Source organism: Haplochromis burtoni, unplaced genomic scaffold, assembly GCF_018398535.1.
Source record: "Haplochromis burtoni strain Fernald_Lab_line unplaced genomic scaffold, NCSU_Asbu1 Contig_67, whole genome shotgun sequence".
NCBI classification, from domain to species: domain Eukaryota; kingdom Metazoa; phylum Chordata; class Actinopteri; order Cichliformes; family Cichlidae; genus Haplochromis; species Haplochromis burtoni.
This window is the reverse complement of record NW_024582428.1, coordinates 159,640-182,127: the sequence shown is the minus strand read 5'-3', so window position 1 is coordinate 182,127 and position 22,488 is coordinate 159,640. Positions and strand designations below refer to the sequence as shown.

The window sequence follows — 22,488 nt, the reverse complement described above, 5'->3', positions numbered from 1 at the left end:
AAAACTGATATCTATTCACCTTTTTTGTTATAATTTACGTAAAGTATTACATCTTACATTGTAATACTGTATACAGACAACTTGTGTGATGCATTCATCTAGTTTTTAATCATATATACATTCATAATTAAAATAATACTCACAGCAAAGGCAACATTTCTTTCTTTAAATGTCTTTAAATATATAAGAAATGATCTTGCAACTGATTTTGAAGTTATGTTACTTCAGGAAATACCAAAAGCAACAGCGCTAGTGTTTAAAAACAAAAAGAAAAACAAAAGTCAGAGTTGAGGTTTTCTGAGGAGAAGATGTAGGTTTCTCTTCCAAACATGGACAAAGTTAAATAGAAATATAAATTTAATTGGTTTCGTTGATATGTTACTGGGAACCAAAAGGTTTGCAGCTATGACTGGAAACCCCACCTCAGCGTTCCTGTTGTTAGCAGAAATCTAAAGCAAAGCTATAAAGTTTAGCTGAGATATTTAAGATTTAATGAATGATCAGGAAACTCAGTGCACCTGAAATGACCTTGTGATCTCTAACTGCTCATCAGATTATTAGAAACAAAAGTAAACTTCATAAATGACTGGCCTGGAGCCAAAGAACGCTTTTGACTCTGATGTCCCGCACTAAACAAATATGTGCATTTTCTGTGTACTGGAGTGTGCAGTGAGCAGGAAAGGTTGTCTTAATGGCTGGCCGATGCAGGTTGTTGGATGTGACGTTTATGATTCTTTGTAGCCACTTGGCTATGCATGGTGCAGGGTGAGGTGGAGATGAGGTTGTTAAAGTACAAGGGGAGGGATTTTTTAAAATACTAGGAGGACAAGGAAAACATTTAAAATCTCAGAAATGAATGTGAGGATTACACAACTTAGTGTCCATAAAGTAGCAGGTGCCCCTAAACAAATCATCTCTAACTTCTTCTCAGAAAGTTAAAAACTTTGGAGAGTATTCACAGGCAAGATACTGAACCTTGGGGAAAAAAAACCCTGAGACAGTTTTTTTCCCCCACTTTTAACATAACAAAGAAACTTACAAGAAAACTGAATAAAAATGCAGACAGCCTTGATTTTAGATTAGAAATATTTTATTTCGGTACACACATTCATAAAGATATTCTTAATCTATCCATGCTTTGTGGTGTTTTTAGAGCTATAGCATCTCTAACAAACACTTAAGATAACATTAAGTAGTGATGAAACACACACTGCCTTCATGTCTGTCTCATGTTGGCTCAGTAGTATGTCTCCTTCTCCAACCAGCCTAAAAACCAAAGGAGACACGATTAGGGACATCATTTTTGTGAAATTTCACCTCACATTTTTTTTAAATTCTTTATGTTGTCCAAATGACAAAGACTTTTGATATAACTCTGTTGATTATGCATTTGTAATTAAATATGTAAAAGGCTTTAACATGGACAGTTTCACAGAGCCAGCCCTGCATACAGGTTCTGCTTAGATTCAAGCATCGTGACTGACTTTAACTAGTGGAGTTTAGAGTTTACTTTGGTTTCTTAAGATATTTAAAACTTTTGGACTTTTAGTACCTTTTTCTTTGCTGATGCTTGTAGTCTCAAGGTTAGTTTAAATGTTAACTAATGTAAATACATTTGGTGGAAGGGCTAAAAGGATTGATATTTGATCATGATATTTAGTTTTTAGTTTTAAACAAATTATTAATTAAAATTATTAATAATAATGGCATTGAAAACAGGATTTATATTAATATGTGTCCAAAAAAAGCTAATGGATTTTTATATATATGAGATGCTCTCGCTTAAATAGATGGGGCCAAATGGAACTTAATAACTTATTAACCTATTTCTAGTCAGAGAAATTCCAAAGAATTTATGTGCAAGTAATTTTTTTAAAAATGGGTGAAAAAAGAAAAGGCTTTCATGAAGGAAAAAAATATGGATAAAAATGTGTCCTATGTGCCTCGTAAAGTGTTTGGTCATTCCTGAATAAAACTCTTACCTCCTGGGTGGTGTCTGAGGATATATTTTCTGATTTCATCATAAAAGAAGAGAAGGAACCCGTGCGGTAATCCACAGAACCACCATAATGGCCTAAGGTTTGGATGGACAGACAGAGACTGAATTACAACTACTACACTGACATTATTTCTTTGACGCTGCTGAAGTGACTGAGGACATCAGGTGAGGAGTCCAAGGACAAAGGGAAACTTGAGTGCCAGAAGATTATGGGGGAGGTCTGGACTGGCATGAATGGTTTAAGGTAAACAAAGAGCAGTGAAGTCAAATGTAGCGTGGAGTTGGTCAATGAACTAAATCTAACAGGTCTGACTAACAGGTCACAGAACTGCACAGATGTCTGTCACCTTTAGACATTTTCTGATGACTGCAGTAGTGGGAGGTATCAGAGAAGGTGGTGAGAGTACAGGACTGTGGTGAACAACTTTTGCACTTGGCATAACCATCTGCTGTTTAATGTGGAAAAGACTAAGGAACTGGTTGATGATAGGAGGAGGACATGAACATCAGCGACCCCTGCTTACATCCGTGGGGTCTGTGTGGAGGACTTAAAACACAAAAGCCTTCTATTAGGGAGGGGAAAGCTATCTTCTTTTTCAGAGAAAACATCTGCCAGAAGATGAGCAGGATGATTTATGAGTCTGTGTTGGCCAGAGCCATACTCTATGATGCGATGCAGGGGCAGCAGATAACAGACTCAACTGATCCTGCCGATGTTATGGTGAATGTTGAAAACGACAAGAATTGGCTTGGGAACGTGAATGCCCGTACATAAATGAAGATGGCAAAGGAAACAGCCACAAACACCACAGAGAAAAGGACAATTGTGCATTAGGAATTAGTCATTATAATTGCTGAATTTTAAAAAAAAATGCCTAGAAAGGGTATCTCTAAGCGTTCACACTATTGCCTAATGGAAAATCATAGTATTAGCTTATCTGTTTTACTCACTTCATAGGGTACATTTTCAGGGCAATGTCCATGCCTGGGCAGTATGACAGGAACACAGCAAGAGCCAGCTCCTCAAACATCCCAAAGATAAGGACATTGTTCCTGTACAAAAGAAAAATGTCAGTCAATATCAATAAAACTGAAACTATTTTTTTAATATTTGATTTGAGTGCTCTTTTTCTGTTCTGGAACTTGGTATATCCTTTGTTGTACTACATATATATTTAACATTGGCTCATTTTCTTTAATAAATAAAATATTAAGTTTCATGTATATCCATTTCAGCTTTTAGGAAAGCTTTCAGCCTGATTTGTGGAATAATACAATTTGAAACTGTTTGCGGAGCTTGTTCTTCAAATGGTTCGAGTTTTATACTTGTTCTAGGCTGTATGGATGCTGATGTCAGTCAGAAATGCTAAACAAAAGCCCCTGGTACTCCACCACCAGCCATATGTCCATTCAGTGACACACTGGCCAAGGAACAAGCTCTGGAAATGGACAACTCTGTTCTGAGACATATGAAGCTGGAAACACTGGCAACCAGAGATGGGCAGTAACGCGTTACTTGTAACTTCTTTTTACAGTGAAAAAAAACCCTAAACTTCCAAGCAAGCACCGAGTGCGCTACCACGTAATGGGAAAGTCACAGAGCAACTCGCGGATTCTTCAACTGACCGCTGTGGCACACCTGCACCAGGGTAAACCTCCGCCTACCGCAGTCCTGCTTTACAGGTGAAAATAGAGCAACAGGACCGCTAGTCTTTGACTTTATTTATTTTCTGCTGTGTTTTACTTGCATCTATTTGAAAGAGTGAGTGTAAACACACACACAAAATAAATATTTTATGTGCTGGAATGTGCAGAAAATAGGTTTAAATATTAAACAAATTTCTTCCAGTCAGAGAATGTTGCATATAATTACATTTTTGCTTGATGCATAAAGTTAAAAGATTGAAACTAATAAAACAAGTTTTAAAAAGAGACTTTTCCATTTGATTACATTTTGTATGATGGATTATGCAGAAAAAGTAGAATTGGGTGAAAGATCTATCGCTTTATCACCTCTTCAGGTTGTAAATTGTGTTTTTAAAAAGTAACTAAGTAATTAATTACTTTTGAAAATAAGTAATCAGTAAAGTAACGGGATTACTTTTGGGGGGAAGTAATCAGTAATTAGTTACTGATTACTTTTTTCAAGTAACTTGACCAACATTGCTGGCAACCATAGTCAGTTGTCTTCCAGGGAGGGAAATTTAAATCTGCTGGCTAACTTAAATTCTGTAAAATTATAATTCACGTTGGCAGTAATGACACCCAGTTATGTCAATCAGAGGTCACTAAAATTAATATGAAGTCGATGTGCAACCATGCCAAAACAACATTGGTAGTTTTCTCTGGTCCCCTCCTGAATCGGACCAGGAGTCACACGTTTAGCTGAATGTTCTTAAATTGCTGACTGTCTGAGTGGTGTCCAAAAAAACCAATGTGGGCTTTATAGATAACTGGGAAACTTTCTGAAAGAAACAAAGTCTTGTTAGGAGAGATGGCATCCATCCCACTTTGGATGGACCAGGTCTCATTTCTTAAAATCTGGCCAAATTTATTAAACATCCCAAAACGTGGGACCAGGAAGCAAAGTTGCGGTCTACACAGGCCAAGGGGAGAGTGTCGCAGCAATTTCCGACTCATTAATCAACCAAAGAACCAGACAGATTTTTAATCATTTGAAAGCCTGATTCTTAACCTTGTCCACCCCAGCTGAAAAACTAAAAAAAAGAAAAAAGAAAAACAGTCTTATTTGTTATCATCTATCGTCCACCTGGGCCTTATTCAGAGTTTCTGTCTGATTTCTCCGACTTTTTATCCGATTTAGTGCTCAGCTCAGATAAAATCATTATTGTGGGTGATTTTAACATCCATGTAGATGCTAGAAATGCCTCATCATGGTGTTTAATCTGTTAGACTCAACTGACTTATTTCAAAATGTAAAAGAACGCACCCACCACTTCAGTCACACTGTAGATTTTGTTCTGACAAAGCGCACAGAAACTGAACATTTAACAGTGTGTCCTGAAAACCCTCTCTTGCCTGATCATTTCCTAATAATATTCAAATTTAGAATAATGGATTACACAGCGGTAGGGAGTAGATTTGATCACAGTAGATGTGAAATGGTATCTCAAAAATTTGGAAGATCATGATTTAGCCTGGAAAAGTAATCTGCTGCTTTATTTTTAAAAAAGCCCACCGTGAAGCTAGAACATCTTAATAATCATCACTGACTGAAGAAAATAAGAACAACCATAGTTTTCCCTTCAACACTGTAGCCAGGCTGACGAAAAGACAGAGCTCTGTTGAACCAACCATTCTTTTAACATTAGGCAGCAATAACTTCATGAATTTCAGGAAAGCCAAAACTAGGGAGCTAGGAATACAATAAACAGAAAAGGAACACGAGGGCTGGCACGACAACAGGCAGAGAAAAAAACAGGGCTAAAATACACAGAGTAATAATGAGGGAATGAGACACAGGAGGGAAACAGAGCTGGGAGTAATCAAATACACACAAGACAGGGAGGAAGCAAAACTATTGTGGCCAACCTTTACATGAAGGAACTGGGAAGGAAGGCTCTTGGCTCTTTTAAAGGGGGAGTACCCAGCCACTGGTACAGATATGTGGACGACACCTGGGTCAAAATCAAAACCCAAGAAGTGGAATCCTTCACTGCTCTTTTTAACATTCACCAGGGAAGACACAAAGGATGACTGTTTGCCATTCCAGGACTGTGCCGCCCACATTGAAGGGAATGGAAAACGGAAGTTTACTGAAAGCCCACACACACAGACCAGAGCATCCTATTTGACTCCTACCACCCTCTGGAACACAAACCTGGAGTAATCAGGACCCTACACCACCAGGCAGAAAATGTTCCCTCTAAGCCTGAAGGAAAAAAGAGGGAACCCACACATGTAGAGGAAGCTCTGAAACATGTGGTAATCCTAATGGGGCTTTCATCAAGTCAGCAAAGATGCACAGAAAAGAAGGTCAGACACCAGCTAGGGAGGATCAGAAAGACAGACGTAACAACATTATCCTCCCCTATGTAGCCGGTGCATCAGAGAAATTCAGGAGAGTTTTCTCCAAGCACGACATCCCAGTTTACTTCAGACCCAGCAACACACTCAGACAGAAACTGGTTCATCCCAAAGACAAACTCCTAAACACAAACTTAGCGACATAGTGTGTGCCGAACAGTGTAGCGAGCAATGCCCAGACCTCTACATTGGAGAGACGAAACAGCCACTTCACAAGCGCATGGCACAACATAGAAGAGCCACCTCCACGGGACAAGACTTGGCTGTCCATCAGGATCTAAAGGACAAAGGTCACTCTTTAGAGGATGCCAATGTCATATTTTGGACAGAGAAGACAGTTTGAAAGAGGAGTGAAAGAAACCATCTATGTCCGCTGTGAATGACCATCTTTGAACAGAGGCAGTGGTTTACACCAACTGTCTGCCATCTGTAATCCAGTTATGAGATCCCAGATGCCTTAGCGTCCACTCAGATGCTTTTCTTTGCAAGCTCCTTAGACCAAAACTGAACACAATGAGCACTAGAGAGGGACTTTCAAAATAAAACAGGAAACATGAGACATTCACAAGACATGACTGACTGAGGAGACACAGGAGATGCACAAACATAGAGACAATGGTACCTGATATGAAACGAAGAACACAGGGAAGGCGCAGAGTAAACACAGGCACAGAGACTATACACAAGCTATAATAAACACTGACACCCAAAACCACGAATAAAACTAAATCAAAGAGTATTACTTAAACTTGAAATACAAACACTGGGTGAAGGTTACAAGTGATCTTTTTATCTCTGTGCTTGTCCTGCTAGACAAGAGAGTTTAATCCTGTTGACCATAACATTTTATTACAGCAATTAGAGCGTGCTGTAGGCATTAAATATGCTGTGCTTCCCTTAGGTCAGCGGGTCTCATACTTTTGACATAATTCCCCACATGGCAGGAAGAAATATTTTCACGCCCCATCTAAACATCTAAACTAGCTGAGCCTTTATTTAGATAATAAACTAATTCACAATGAATCATTCAGTAATTAGTTTTAAACTGCTTTCATTTTAAACAGCTATTTGTAACTTTTGTCAGTAGACTGCTTCATTAGTCTGCACCACGAAAAAGCAACAAGTTAAACAGAATGTGAATATAGAAAAATAAAGTTCAGTCTTATAAAAAAAAGAAATCCAGAAACTTGTGAACAGAGATAAAAACACGTTTAAAATAGAATGACTCCTGTCTCAGAGTGATGCTGAAAAACTTGTTCGTGGATTTACTACTTCCAGGCTGGACTACTGTAATTCATTATTATCAGGATGTCTGAAACCTTCAGTTGATCCAAAATGCAGCAGAAAAGTACTAACAGAGACTAGAAAGAGAGAGCATATTTCTTACATATTTTTTGTCTTCATTGGCTCCCTGTTAAATCCAGAATGAAATATTAAAACCTTCTCTTCAAATATAAGGCCTTGATCAATCAGTGCCCATCTTATCCTAATGACCTTACACTACCATATCACACCATAAAAACTCTTTGCTCTCAGGCTGCGTGAGAGAGTATTTAAAAGTAGAACGGGAGACAGAGCCTTCAGCTTTCTGTCATGGTCCAGCAGCCCTCATCGCTCGACCTGCCCGTTGTGTCTGAGTGTGTGTTTTTGCTGCTACTCCCCTCACATCTCTCTCTCCCTGTTGTGTGTGCTTTTGTGTGGGACTTTTGCATCCCTGGAGGTTTTGGCGCTGAGTATTGTTCAGCGCTGAAGTGTTCACTCACTGGAGTCAGCCACACCTGCTGCTCATCTGTTGCTGCCATCTGCAGCTGATTACCGTCATCGGCAGCATCCCTACTTAACAGTGTATTGAACTCGTCAGTATGGCAGTGGATTGCTTAATGAAAACCTTGTTTGCTGGTGGATTGCCTAGCCATCACCAGTGTGTTTTGTCTTCACTATGAATCTGGAGCTGAGTTGTTTTCATGGGAGTGGAGCCAGTGTTTTGGAATTGGAGTTGCTGTTTCACGATTCCCACCATGGACACAAGCACTGTTTGGGATTTGGGAGAAATCGCCATGGGAACCACAGTGCTGGGACTTGCGCATTTTTTAACCCTGTAAATAAACTCACTGTCTTTTCTTGGAGGAGTTCTGCATTTGGGTCTCATTACCTCAGACCTGATGCTTTCAGACCCGTCTTCCTTGGAACCAGCTCATGAAATAGGGCTAAGCTACCCATGATGCATTGTTATTTTTAATCTTTGGCTCTCTTCCACAGCATGTCTTTGTCCTTGCTTTCTCCCCTCAACCTAACTGGTATTTCCCCCCCGAGCCTGGTTCTGCAGGAGGTTTCTTCCTGTTAAAAGGGAGTTTTTCCTTCCCCCTCTTGCCAAAGTGCTTGCTTGTAGGGGGCCAAATGATTTGGGTGTTTTTCTTTGTTTTATTGTAGGGTCTTTACCTTATGATATAAAGCGCCTTGATGCAAATGTTTTTGTGATTTGGCACTTAATACAATTGAATTGAAAAGTTCACACCCACTGGAGCTCTTTCAGATCTTGATGTATACGTACTTCATTCCTTGCTGCAAAATAGAGTTCCTCCTTGTTTTACAGATGAGCAGATCAGCCACCTGGACAATCACAATACTGGAGAAGAAGGCTGTGTGGCAGGTGAACTCCAAGATCTTTCTGCTCTCATATGTCTGGTGTATAAAAAAAGAGATGAAAAGATTGGAATGTTTTTGATTTTGAGCACTGAAACTTCAGTGGACTGTACCGTAAAGTTTGATCATTTTCACAGTCCAAAGTACAGCTAGTAACACAAGTCAGACTGACCCACTCCTGCCCATAGCTGTCTTCTAGGTCATTTAGAAATCTGTTATCCCAGAAGATTCTAAGTCCCATGAGATCCAAGGGCAAAAAACCATTTTCAGCCAGGACGACAAAATATGTGAAGAAGCCAGCTGAGGCCTGTATCATGCCTACCATGAAGAAAACAACAGAAAACATCAATGGATTCTTATCAGAGAAAGTTTGAACTTTTTATTTTACAACTGTGGCAGTTTCTTCATAAATAAACATGAACAAATATGACACGTCAATGTCATTCTATGCAAAGCCAAGGTAAATAGATATAATGGACAGAGAATTCAAAGATTATGACACAGAACCAAACCACAGCAGGAAATATTTGGGAATACTTTACAAATGTGATATTGAAATTGATCACAAAATGTTACTTAAAAAAAACCAATTATTGTTAATTGAATTTGGACCTATTAAGTTTCTTCAATCTTCATTCTTAAACATCTTCCTTTTTGAACATTTTTCAAATGAGAAACTTTTTACAAACTTTGTATTGTTACTTTTGCGACAATTGTGACCAGAGAATGGTACAAGAATGCACACACAAGAAGGCCCTGAGTAAATGTGGTTATCCCAACTGAATATTTCTCAAAGCTGGGAAGGCACCAAAGGAAAGCTCCAGCTGATCCAGGAGAGAAGGACAACCGCAGTCGAAGCCAAAACCCGTACTGATCCCATACGTGTCAGGAGTATCGGAACAGTTGAGACGCATTTTTTTCTAAACACTGTGTCTTTGCAGCTTTTAAACCCCAAAACATGCTGCGCCAAAAATTGGTCCACCCCAAGGATCAGGTCCCCTGACACAAACAGAGTAACATAGTGTAAACTGTTAAGTGCCAAGAGGATAGCCAGGATTTACAAATCGGGGAAACCAAACCACCTCTGATGAAGCGGATGGCACAAGAGTGAAGAGCTACCATCTTACAATGCTGTGATTGCAGCCATTACCCAACTCTCTGTGAATGGTACTCATGGCCATTGATCAGTGGTTGTTGATCAATAATCAATAATAATGACAATTTGCATATTAATGATCATGAAACTGACCTCACTGTCCAGTTTTCATTTAATGTTGCTAGTTTCATACGTTATGCAAATGTACCATTTTATAACGTTGGAGACTTCTTCCATCTCAGTCAGTTGAGACAGAAGAAGACACTTGGATGAGTGATGAAACATTTCTCCTACTGAAAACGGGACGTCCTGATTAACAGAATCAACTTTTGGGGATTTCTTTACCTGTATGATGGAGCATGCATCAAGACATAATACAGCAAATAGGAACAGAATAATTAAAGGTTTAAAAGTATAAATAATGTGTTACCAATCTGTCCATAAGCCATACTGATGAGTCTCTCGTTCACCAGCCTGTCTGATGCATTTCTGGGCTGTCTCTTCATGATGTCACTCTCAGCTTGTTCATAAGCCAAAGAAATTGCAGGGACCTGTGACACCACAAGTAAACAAAATCAACCCATAACTGCATTATCTACCATTTGAACCTCTACATAGAGCAGGATGAAGAGCCAAACAGCTCACCAAATCAGTTCCCAGATCAATACAGAGGATGGTGACGGTTCCCAGGGGCAGAGGGATGTTGGCGATCACAAAGAGGAGGAAGGGTGACATCTCAGGGATTTTACTGGTCAGAGTGTAGGCAATAGACTTCTTCAAGTTGTCAAAGATCAGACGGCCTGAACAAAGTAATTTAGCAGATTCAGTGATGCTTTGTATTTTATATAATTCGACATTTTTCCCAAGGTCTTACCTTCTTCCACTCCAGTTAAAATGGAGGCAAAGTTATCGTCCAGCAGGATCATGTCAGCAGCCTGTTTGGAGACATCAGATCCAGCAATGCCCATGGCAACACCGATGTCAGCTTTCTTCAGAGCTGGAGAGTCGTTCACACCATCACCTGTCACGGCCACAATGGCTCCCTGTACAAGGAATAAAGTGTTTTTTACAAGTCACAAATAAAACACTTGTCAAACTGTATCTGTGAGAATCCCCCCCGATGCTCACCTGTCTCTGGCATCCTTCCACAATGATCAGTTTCTGTTGAGGGGAGGTCCTGGCAAATACAATTTCAGTGTGGTTCCTCAACACATCGTCAATCTCCTCTGGGGTCATGTCTTTAAGCTCCCCACCATGGATGACACAGGCCTTAGCATCCCTGTAGATTAGATTACAACGGTGTAAGTATAACAGCAGTTGTTATCCAACGTCCTGTGTCTGAGCACAGGGCATGATGAAGACAAGATGAAAACATTGGTATAGAACAAAGACTGAATCAACCCTGGCAAAAAAAAGAAAAAAAAGATGGTATGTTAAGCAAAAAGCAACATTAGAAAATATTTGACTTCAGAAAATGTTGGATTCCCGCTGCATATGAATCACATTTTCCCCCCACACAACAGAAGTGTTATTACACTTGTATTACAAAGAATAAAAGTATCAGAGAAAATACAGTATTTTCAAGTAAAAGGCATTTTTGCTTTACAGATTACATGACCTCTGTTTATGAACAGCAGCTACTTATCCTCAAAGTTAGCTAAATAAATCTTGATAAGAGAACTAACCTAGGGTTGACCTCTGAAACTGGAACATTCAAGCGGGCAGCAATGTCTTCAACAGTCTCATTGCCTTCTGAGATGATACCCACACCTCTAGCAATAGCCTTGGCTGTAATTGGATGGTCACCTGTGATCATGATGACCTGCAAGGATTGAGTAGATAAAATGTTTAAAGTTTATGTGCAGAATTTGTTTTATAAACTATATCCAAAAAAATCAAAATTTGAGATGTTCTTTCAAAAAGTTATCATACCTTGATTCCAGCACTCCTGCATTTACCAACAGCATCGGGCACAGCAGCACGAGGAGGGTCAATCATGGACATGAGGCCAGTAAAGCACAGGTTCTCAGTGGGGAAGTTCACATCATCAGTGTCAAAAGCAAAGCCTTCTTTGAACTGGTCATCAGGCAAGTGATAGTGGCAGAAACCTATAAGGCACAAATAAAATGCGATTGAGATTTAATTGTCTGTTCAGAATCAGTCAGAATCTGTATCTGTTATGGTCTGGGAGGAAAGTTGCCTCGTTTCTCTCTGTACTGTACTCAACATGGTTGAAATGAAAATGAACTGTACCCAAAACTCTCTCTCCAAGACCTCCCAACTCAAGATAGGCGCTATTGAAGGCATCTTTTAGTTCGTCGTCCAGAGGCTGCTCTTTGCCGTCAAGCATGATGGTGGTGCAGCGATCCAAAATCCTCTCTGGAGCTCCTTTCATCACCAGCAGATGCTTGGTTTCTCCGGGGGTTGTGTTCTTATGAATAGAGAGCTGTAGGACAGCAGAAAGGCTGGATTTAAATGCAGGTCTTATCTATACTATCAGTGGTTTATGTAATGCAAAATGACTATGTTGTTCTACACTCTTGTGCCCATAACTGTTTATCAAAGAAGGGCACAGCTTCCAGGGCTCAGGTGGACTCTTAGGTGGAGTCACACATATAAACTAACATACAATCTTTATATACAATATCATTTTAAATTTTAATACATTGTGTGGATTGTTTACCTGGTATTTGTTTGTGGAATTAAAGGGAATCTCAGCAATTTTGGGGTATTTTTCTCTCATTTCACTAACAGATCCACAGCACAGCTCGATACACTTCAGCAAAGCAGCTTCTGAGGCATCACCAGCGATATTTCTCTGCGGGTTTTAGCAAAACCAGAAACGGATTATATCGATCATGGATCAAGTCCCTTTTTTAATAACAATATATTGCAAATTAAAATGAATGAGCAATAAATAACAATGTAATAGCTCGATTATTTGTTGGTGAATAAACAAATAAATTTACAACATTGACAAAAAGAAACCTGTAACCACACATATTATACAAATACTATTTGCAATAAATTACCCACCCTGTCACATTTAGTGGACTCACAGTGCAAGAAATACGTATGTCATATATGGTAGATCCAACAATCTCGCTGGCCACCTCTTGCAATGGCTCAAGCTGTATATTTAAAACATCTCCAAAAAGAAGATCAATACACCAGGTAATAAGCTCTGTCCACGCCTATGAGGACTTATTCCACTAAAAAGCAAAAGTTACAAATATTTTTCTCCAATATTGAATTTAAGTATTTTCTGATGATCAGAATCAATGAACTAGAGCAACACATTTATGATGAGCTTATAATTTTGTGTTCAATCTATGCCATTGTTACCCCATCGTTGCAAACCCTATTGGAGCCTTGCTGTGTAAACTGACATGAATCTGACATGAAAATGTAACTGCACTCATACCGCTGTCAATGCACCAGCATGAATGCTGTCAGTAACATCTCCCAGTTGCATATGCTATGCTATAGATTCTGCAAAGATTTACTGCAGATGTGTAATTTATGCATTAGAATTAGATAATTAGAGGAGTTTTAAAGATGAAAGTTTCTCACCTTCAGAATGGGAACATCGTTTTGGCCAGCCAGGAAGACGGCACGGTTGCAGAGTCCGGCGATTCTGGACAGAGCAGTCCAGGTGGGAGAGCTCTTTTGAAAAGCGACACCACTCTGGTTCTCAGTGGTGTCGGCCTCATGGATCTGGTTGTCAAACCACATGTGAGCCACGGTCATTCTGTTCTGGGTCAGGGTGCCGGTCTTGTCAGAGCAAATGGTGGAGGTGGAGCCCAGCGTCTCGACAGCCTCTAGGTTCTTCACCAGGCAGTTCTTCTTGGCCATACGCTTAGCAGTCAGAGTCAGACACACCTACAGACAAAACGTAAGTTTTCAAAACTGTAAACTATGACAACAATAAATTGAAAGGTATTTAAAGAGAGTGTCATTAGACACCAAAACTCACAGTGACAGTAGCCAAGAGACCTTCTGGGACGTTGGCAACAATGATACCAATGAGGAAGATAACACCATCTAGCCAGCTGTATCCGAGGATGACGGAGAGGATGAAGAAAGTAAGACCCAGGAAGACGGCCACTCCAGTGATGATGTGGATAAAATGTTCGATCTCAATGGCAATGGGAGTTTTTCCAGCTTCAAGACTGGAAGTAAGGGTGGCGATACGGCCCATGATAGTATTATCTCCAGTGTTGATGACGATTCCTCTGGCTGTGCCTGAACGGACAATTGAAATCCATTGATAATGGAACATGCTTGTGGGCAATATAATAAATATTATACATAAATTTCTCTATCAACCACAAGCTGTTCATACTCTACCTTCAACACAGTTAGTGGAGAAGAAAGCAATGTTCCTGGTTTCCAGTGGGTTTTCATGGGAGAAATCTGGAGAACGAGTCTGGGGCTCTGATTCACCAGTCAGGGAGGAGTTGTCCACCTGAGAGATTAAAAAGAAAGTAATACAGGTAAAACAAACACATGAATACTATTTAATAAATATGAATTTGACTTAAGGAATAAATGGGAACTGGTATGATGTTTGAATGAATCACAAAAATGCTACTCAGAATGAAGACCACCACATGCATCAATATACTTAGCAACTTAACATCCATGCATAAAAATGTTTCAGCTGAGCAATCAGCTTGCATGCACAAGATTAGCTAATCTAAATGGACTGAGGGCTGAGCTCGACTCTGTCGCCGCCATAACTAAATTATGTCTAAAACTAACTAAACATCACAGCATGTCTTCTTCTCATTTAAATAAATAATAGTAGATATCAAACACATGCTCTACAAAAATGTTTGCTGGCATTAAGAGTATTTGAGATACAGACCTTGCAGCCGTGAGCAGATATGATTCTCAGATCAGCAGGGATCCTGTCTCCGCCTTTCACCTCCACTAAATCTCCAAGCACCACCTCCTCGGTGTTGATGCTTTTCTTCTCTCCGTCACGGATAACCAGGGCTTGCTATGAAATCAAAGATTTTAGGAATTTTTGATTAACTCGGTTTGATTTTAATGCCAACACCAAAATTTCAGATGATAAAATGTATCATCAGTGCAGAACTTTTCCCTTAAGACTGTGCAAAAAATACTGCAGTTTCTTAATTCATATAAGCTGTAAATATGTTGAATTTACATTAGTTTTCCTTTCAGTGTCTCACCTGTGGGACCATGTTCTTAAAGGAATCCATAATCCTGGAGCTCTTGGCCTCTTGGTAGTAGGAGAAGCAAGCCGTGATCATGACCACAGCAGAAAGCACAACCCCTAGGTACAACTACATAAAGATAGAAGAGAGAGTTAGGTGGCACAGCAAACAGTGGTACAGATTGTTTATCTTCATGCATGCTCAATCATCCAGTGAAGGTAGTCCCAAAAAGTTGATTCTTTTCAACTGAAAAGGTTGCATCCAGATGAACAGGATCAACTTTTTGGGATGTACATTATTTAGTAGATAACAATTCAGATAAAGACTTGCTTACATTATCATTTCCAGGGTTCTCCTCTGAGGCAACCTGGATAGCGTAAGCCAAGAAGCAGAGGAATGCACCAATCCACAGCAGCATGCAGAAACCACCAAACAGCTGGAAACCAGAGGAAATAACATTCAGGCTTTGCTTGTTGTACTCACTTTTTTGCATTTCTAATATCTGAATTCAAACACAGATTTGTGGTTTGACTCTCACCTGTTTGCAGAACTTGACCCACTCGGGTGTTGTGGGAGGAGGTGTGAGGGCGTTGGGGCCATCTCGGGCCAGGATCTCTTTTGCTTTGGATGAAGAAAGACCCTAAAAACAGTGTCTCGGTTACTCCAAGCTCAAAAGACCTGTCTGTACAAGTGGAGTACACTACAGTTCTTTCTTTACAGGTCCTATGACCCTTTTAATTGTGTGTTTTGTGGGTCGTTGAGGAGTGTTTTTATTTTATTTATTTTTGTCATGTCCATCTAATGTCAGAAAAAGAAGTCAGACTTGACTTTGTCGCAATCATTTCACAGTGTTTCTTGGATAATACACCTCCAATAATGGCATTACTTCACAAATAGCCTAGTAAGTTGACAAAGCATTGAATGCAAGAAAAATACACCTACTGCCAAATCTTCCCTCCCCTCTCTCCTTATCACACATTTGGAGTGCTCACCCTTGTCAGGTCAGTTCCATATTTTCTGTGAAGTTCATCAAAGCTTAATTTGTGGTCATCCTAAAGTGAAGCAAAGACAGAAAGAGAGATGCATTTGTAAAAACAAGTCAAAATCCCAGTGATTGTGAAGCTGCAGCTATAATCTCCTTTGAGAAAAATCTTTTGTAAACTTCCCCGTGTCCTCCAGAGGGACACAGAGAGCACAAAAACGACTAAAAACTGAGCATTGTGGCTACGTTTTGGTCCATGGAGGAAATTTAAGATTAGCTAAAGCAAACAGTCAAGTAAGACTAGAATCTGTCTGTGAATGGAAACAATGTTGCTGCTAATAACCACTCTTTTAATATCTGACTGATGTTTCCTCCCAAGAGTTTTGCTCATTTTTTTGACATTGCAGTTGAATTTCCCAGCAGGGGCGTCCATCCTCACAAACTTGTAGCTGAACTTTAATCAACATAAATTCTAATGAAAGAAATTAACATTGATTTCATGACGTTGATCATGCACATTTGTAATTAGCCCCAAAAAATTATTTCAGCAATTTCATTAGTGTCAAAGAACAACTTATTGTAGTCTTAATACAGAATACAAGACACAACAGGAACAATATTCTCTATCTGCATTTTGACTTGATGCAGCATGTCATATCTTATATATAAAAAAAACATATATATATACATACATATATATCTGACCAAAGTACCTCAAGGCTGTATGGTGACCCTTTGCTAAATGCTGTGTACACAACTTTGAAACCATCCATACCTCCAACACTATTGTTACAATTGCGGATGACATGACTGCCATCTGACTTTTAACTGTAAGCAACAAAAACACATACAGGCAGGATGTTCACAATCTGACATCATGGCATGTGAGCAACATCTTGTCTCGAACTTCAGATGCCAGGTGGTCAGCATCACAAGGCACCTTTATTGTGATGACAACACCTCAGCAGTCGTGGGTGAAGCAACTTTTCTCTATATTTCTAAAGGAGATTAAGATAATATTGTTGATGCACTTGCACTGTTGTTTAAGGAAGTTGGTCCAGTACTTATGTCATTATATGTGAAATTAGTATAAATGTAATTTTCTTATGCTTGTAAAATTACAATAAAGGTCTTTAACCTACAAGTTCACTTTGACTTTAAAAAATTAAAGTTTCAATCGTCTGCTGCTCTGAGTAGGTTGAATACAAAATGATGCATTTCATTAATATTTACTTGTTCAATGAGAAGTCTTCAGCTTGGATGAAGTGTGATCAGTCACATTTATAAGCAGTTTTTACAGTGACATGAGAAAACGGGTGTGGTTGCATGGTTCACCCAATAAGCCATTTTCCTTACCAAATGTGCCATAGATAATGTGAACATGCCATACACTACTGTTGCTACTATTGCAGCTCGAGAACACTTCTCCACTGATTTTGATGTTCCTACTCAAAAAAAACCACATTTTCATCATGTGTATATGGAACTGAGATGTCCTGTAGCACATCTTTGAGCTCAAGTTAAGATATAGGACAGTGATCATTAATATGCAACCAAGACGTGGCTTTAATCACCTAATAACAATCTGCTGGGCGGCATTGTGCAGGAGGGTCATTGGCTGGATTCAAGAAACTAGAACATCAATCATGTATGTACGCCAATCATTCATCACAATCCTTGTCAAGCTTGTCAATGTCAAGGTCATACAATCTTAACCTTGAGCATTATCTGGGTTAAGAACCACTATATTACTGTGTGTAAGTTTAAGTCAGTTCTGACTAATACTGGAGGAGGAATATTATTCTCGTGAACAGAACAGATGGATGGCAGAGAGCTTCCCATGGACTAAGCTCACCGGGCCTTCTGATGGACGAGCTTAAAATTATTCTCAAAATTATTTAACAGAATATCATCTTCTGTCAAAATAGCATCTTTTCTAAAGTTGTTTTAGAAGCATACAAGAATCACCAGCAAAATATTTTAATCCTCTATTTGCTTTCTATTTGGTTACGAACTGACATGGCCAAGGTCACTATCCCTCAAAACCCTGCAGGCACCATGTTATTGTTATGAAATAATTTGTCATCCCTTTGTTTGCCTTGTGATGCTTCCCCAGTGATGCAATTTCATCAGTGACCTTGAGAAGCGACCAAGACACCGGTTCAGAGCAAGAAAAGGCTGACAGCGGTGAAAACTAGCTGTTCTGCTGGTTGTCGGATATATCTACATGTGAATTCAAACCCACCTAAAACTTTATTAAAGTGATTTTATAAATATGGACAGTTGAATGATATAGGTTTACTGTATGTGGATACAAGATTAGATATCATTTAATAAAATAAAAAATAATATATAAATACAACCAGCTCCTTCACTCAGCATTTAAACCTTCTTTAGATAGCAAAACTTAAAAGTTCATTTATAACTGCCAACATCTTAACAACTTAACATGGGATGGTACACAACAATGTTTATGAAGTACAGCTTGGGCAGCCAGAGCTCATGCTCTAGCTGTAACATGGACTGATTAACGTTGTCCATAAGTCCATTTCATGAAAGTCATTCCATTCAATGCCTCTTTCTTTCTTAATTAAGATGAATATTTGCACGTTACAAACTCTTTATAGCATTTGCAGAAGTTGTGTTTGTGTGCTTGAGTGTTACCTGACAGATAATCACAGAGTGGCTGCACAAAAGAGGAGTACTCACCAGATCAACTTCTTTTTTCAGGTCCTCCGTATCCTTGGATTTTTGACCCTTCTTGGTTGTTTTGTCGTCATTTTCTGAGGTGTTCGCCAGTTTGTAGTCATCATTCATTCGCTGGAATGAACAAAGTGGGACAAAATGAAGTTCTAAATAACATTCAAAACATGTGAGAAGATTTCCCTGAAGCGTCTTCTTCTATTTATTCAGAAAGCTGCAGAAAACCACCTTAATTAATTATTATTTGTAATTATTGGTAATAATTAATAGATAATATATTGTTGATTGGCATGCTGTTAGTCATTAGAACAGTGAATTCAAATTCGTATACATAATTTTAAAATAAGGTTTCAGATAGTTTTTAAAGCTGGAAGGTTTTGACATAAGAATGTGATATTAAGGTCCAATGAAAATATAAAAGCTTAACTGAAAACTCATAACCAAAAACTGAAATGAATTTAAAGCTAAAAAAAAATGTAAAAAAATTTTTTTAAATTAAATTAAAGAGACCAGACTTAGTCCAAATGAAGTCTAAACTCCAGGTTAAAACATGTGACAACACTTACTTTCGATCCCATGGTCGCAGTGCAGTCTCTATCCTTCAGTCTGCCCAGAGCAGAGACTATTGGTTACTCATTTTAGCCTACCTTTATACCTGGATAGGAGGAGCTTAGGGGAATGGTGGTTAGAGGACAAGGGATGAGCACAGTTGGGGAGGTCAGTGGTATAGGGAGGCAAGCTTCCATGATCTAAATGAACTCCTCCCACACCTGAGTTTTTGGTTCAGCCACTATCACTCATGCTTGTCAAGTACTAGGTAGGTCTTCCGCTTGATGGCTTTGTTCACCTCTAGTATCCACTATTTTGTCTGAGGGATCCCACCACTGCAGTCTCAGGAAGAGAGGTGCAAAATATAGACCATTAAGACTCAGTAGCCCTCCTTCTCTCTCAGAATGCATCCTCACTATACATTTCAGCACATCAAGCCTGAATGTTGTTTGATTTTCACTTCATGAGTAGAGTGGATAGGCTCCATCCCCACTCTGAAAGTGGATGGATGGAGGGATTGAAGGATGGATGGTCTTATCAAATCTCATCTAGTAATAAAATGCATGATCTGACTAGAGACATTTCAAATTTCTGTATTCTTGTACAAATCCACAATACAAAAAGACTTGCTGGTTCAGCCAGAATTTCATCACAGATCGATGGTGCAACCAAAGGAAAGTTGTAACCCTGATGACCCTTATGAAACCAACCCGTGATCTTCCTGCTTAGGAAGAAATGACTGTCCTTGATAGCTGGCTGGGACACTATGAGTTGTTGGATATGTTTGTTGTAAATTCATGACTGTATGCAATCACTGGATTTTGCAAGATGAGGAAGGAAATAGTAAAACGGAGGGGGGGGGGTGAAACATGAAAAATCTCCAGTAGTATTATTAAAGAAGTGTATAAAGGCCAGTGAAAGGGTTGTTATTAACTCACTGGACCTAGATGACAGACTATTTGACTGTATAAAAATGCATACATAACTGCAGCATTAATTCCTTTCTCTTGTGATTCTGGAAATTTCTTAAAAATTAACACATCTGTCTGTGGAAGATGTTACAGAGATTAGAAACCTTGCTGAGATCATAGACGCTGACCACATTCCAGCAACAATTCAACAGCATATTTAAAAACAAAAAAAACAAAAAAATCACACATGGAAGATCAGTATGGAAGATAGTCCAAACCCATGGCTGGGTTGGCCAAGTAGTGCTGGTCACAAGCCTGGATACATGGGGAGGTTTCCATCAGCAAGGGCATCTAATTGCCAAATCAGACATATGGATCATCATGAGATGATCAGAATGAGACCTCCGTTCAAAATTGGTCTGGTCTGGATTAACAACGACTACCTATAGTTTTGTTGACCAGAAGGTGGAAATTGTTTGGCTGTAGACAGAGGAGGAGGAGGTAAAGGGAAAGGTGTGTTGGGAGGCAGAGAAGGAAGTGAGAGTAGGTACTTTAAATGGAGGGATGACTGGTGGATGACTGGTAAAGAGAAAGCTGGCTGATATGGAGAAAATGAAGGTAGTTTTAATGTCCGTGTAAGAAACTAGTTGGAAGGGACGCAAGGCCAGAAGGCATTAGATTCAAACTGCTTTGCGATCGTGTAGATTGGAAGAGAAATAGAGTAGGGGTTATCATGAAGGAAGATTATGTAAACAGTGTTGTGCTGAATGTTGTCCCACAGGTTAAATGAATTTAGTAGACTTCTGGATGAATTGGCAGAGATTGGTGATTGGAGCAGACTTCAGTGGATATGTAGGTAAATGGAACAGGGGTGATGAGGAGGTGATGGGTGGGTATGACGTAAAGGAGAGAAATGCAAAAAGGGAAATGGGAAAAGAATGAAATGGAATTTCAAGAAGACTAACATAGGGTGAAGGTAAGAGTGGAGGAAGGTCCGCACTGGTGGCCTAAATGTTATGCAGAAGATGCAACCTGGTATACAGAATATTTTAAGGTGATGAAGAAAGCTGAAGGAGCTTTTTAACCTCACATGATCTCAGCCAGAGCGACGGGCTTCAGGTACTCCTTGTTCCCAAAAACTGCTTCCTCTGTGGAAGCTGTGTTAGTGCAGCGGTCCCCAACCTTTTTTGCACCACGGACCGGTTTATGTCTGACAGTATTTTCACAGACCGGGGTTTAAGGTGTCGCAGATAATATAACAAATGAAACCAGTACCTGTACCAAAAAAAGTTAGATTTATTCAAAACACATGGGAAAAGACACAGGGAAACAGAGTAAATGATAAAGAAAATAATAACAATAAAAACTGATAAAAAAATTTTTAAAAAAACCCTGAAAACCATAAATTTCACCCCCGAGCCTCAACTCTCGCGGCCCGTTACCAAATGACTCACAGACCAGTACCGGTCCATGGCCCAGGGGTTGGGGACTGTTGTGTTAGTGGGATCCAGGAGATCCCGAAAGCATCCCTTCCCCAACTTCAAAGCCAAACATAATTCTTATTCTTTGGTGTCATCAAACTCCTCCCTTCATCTATTTCAGCCACCTGTCTTGAAAAGGCAATTTCTTATCAAATTTTCTGAAACAAAACTAAATATCAGTTAGCGCATGTGTTCTTGTGAATCAAATGTATTATACAAGTATTTCTGAGCCACAGTGTCATCAAAGATCTATGGTGCAACCATACTTGTGACCCTGATGTCCCCTATGTAATCAGCACGTGATCTTCCTAATCAGGAAGGAAGGTTTGTCCTTGACAGCTGGCTCACTGGGCAGCTGGAAATAGTTGGATATGTCACAAAGCCATGACTATATGTAATCACTGGATTATGCAATGTGAGGTTGGAAAGAGAGAGCCAAGCAGAGGAAACATGGAGAAAATCAATTACAGAATACAGACACCTGTTTACAAGAAGAATATTAGGTATTAGTGAGGTTTTAGCAAGTGCTTAATCTATGATTTCTATATTATTACTCCCTAGTATGTCATTTATAAATATAGGTATTTTTCTCCATCTGTTATTGATAGGTCTATCTAGCACAAACCCCTCACTGGAACAATCAGAGACAATTCTTCTACAATTGCAAAAAGCATTGGACACCAGGCAGAACTCTTTGTGTGATCTCGTGCACAAGGGAGAGAACTGTGAAGAGCGCTGCTCCTGACGCTCGAACCCCAGTCACTCTCAGTTAGTTCCCCCGTAGCATTGCTCTTTATTGAGGTTACATAATTATGCATATTTTCATTAACATATGATGTCTTACATAGGCGTACATGTGAACATAGAGTACTGTCTGTGTGTATGTGTAGG

General features: G+C 39.4%; 1 protein-coding gene across 1 annotated transcript; it reads right to left on the bottom strand.

The window, feature by feature from the left end:
• Positions 1-1,072: 1,072 nt before the first annotated feature.
• Positions 1,073-19,362, bottom strand: LOC102302275 (sodium/potassium-transporting ATPase subunit alpha-1). The gene is made up of 23 exons (XM_005937309.3): positions 19,223-19,362; positions 18,663-18,773; positions 15,964-16,023; positions 15,510-15,611; positions 15,306-15,407; positions 14,987-15,100; positions 14,656-14,790; positions 14,136-14,253; positions 13,762-14,030; positions 13,359-13,667; positions 12,469-12,603; positions 12,039-12,231; positions 11,718-11,893; positions 11,471-11,607; positions 10,914-11,064; positions 10,660-10,828; positions 10,431-10,585; positions 10,216-10,336; positions 8,862-9,007; positions 8,598-8,728; positions 2,951-3,052; positions 1,983-2,074; positions 1,073-1,266 (listed from the first exon to the last, which is right to left on the bottom strand). Exons 1-23 carry the CDS (start codon positions 19,232-19,234, stop codon positions 1,238-1,240), a joined length of 3,069 nt encoding a protein of 1,022 aa, XP_005937371.1. The 5' UTR covers positions 19,235-19,362; the 3' UTR covers positions 1,073-1,237.
• Between the last annotated feature and the right edge of the window lie 3,126 nt (positions 19,363-22,488).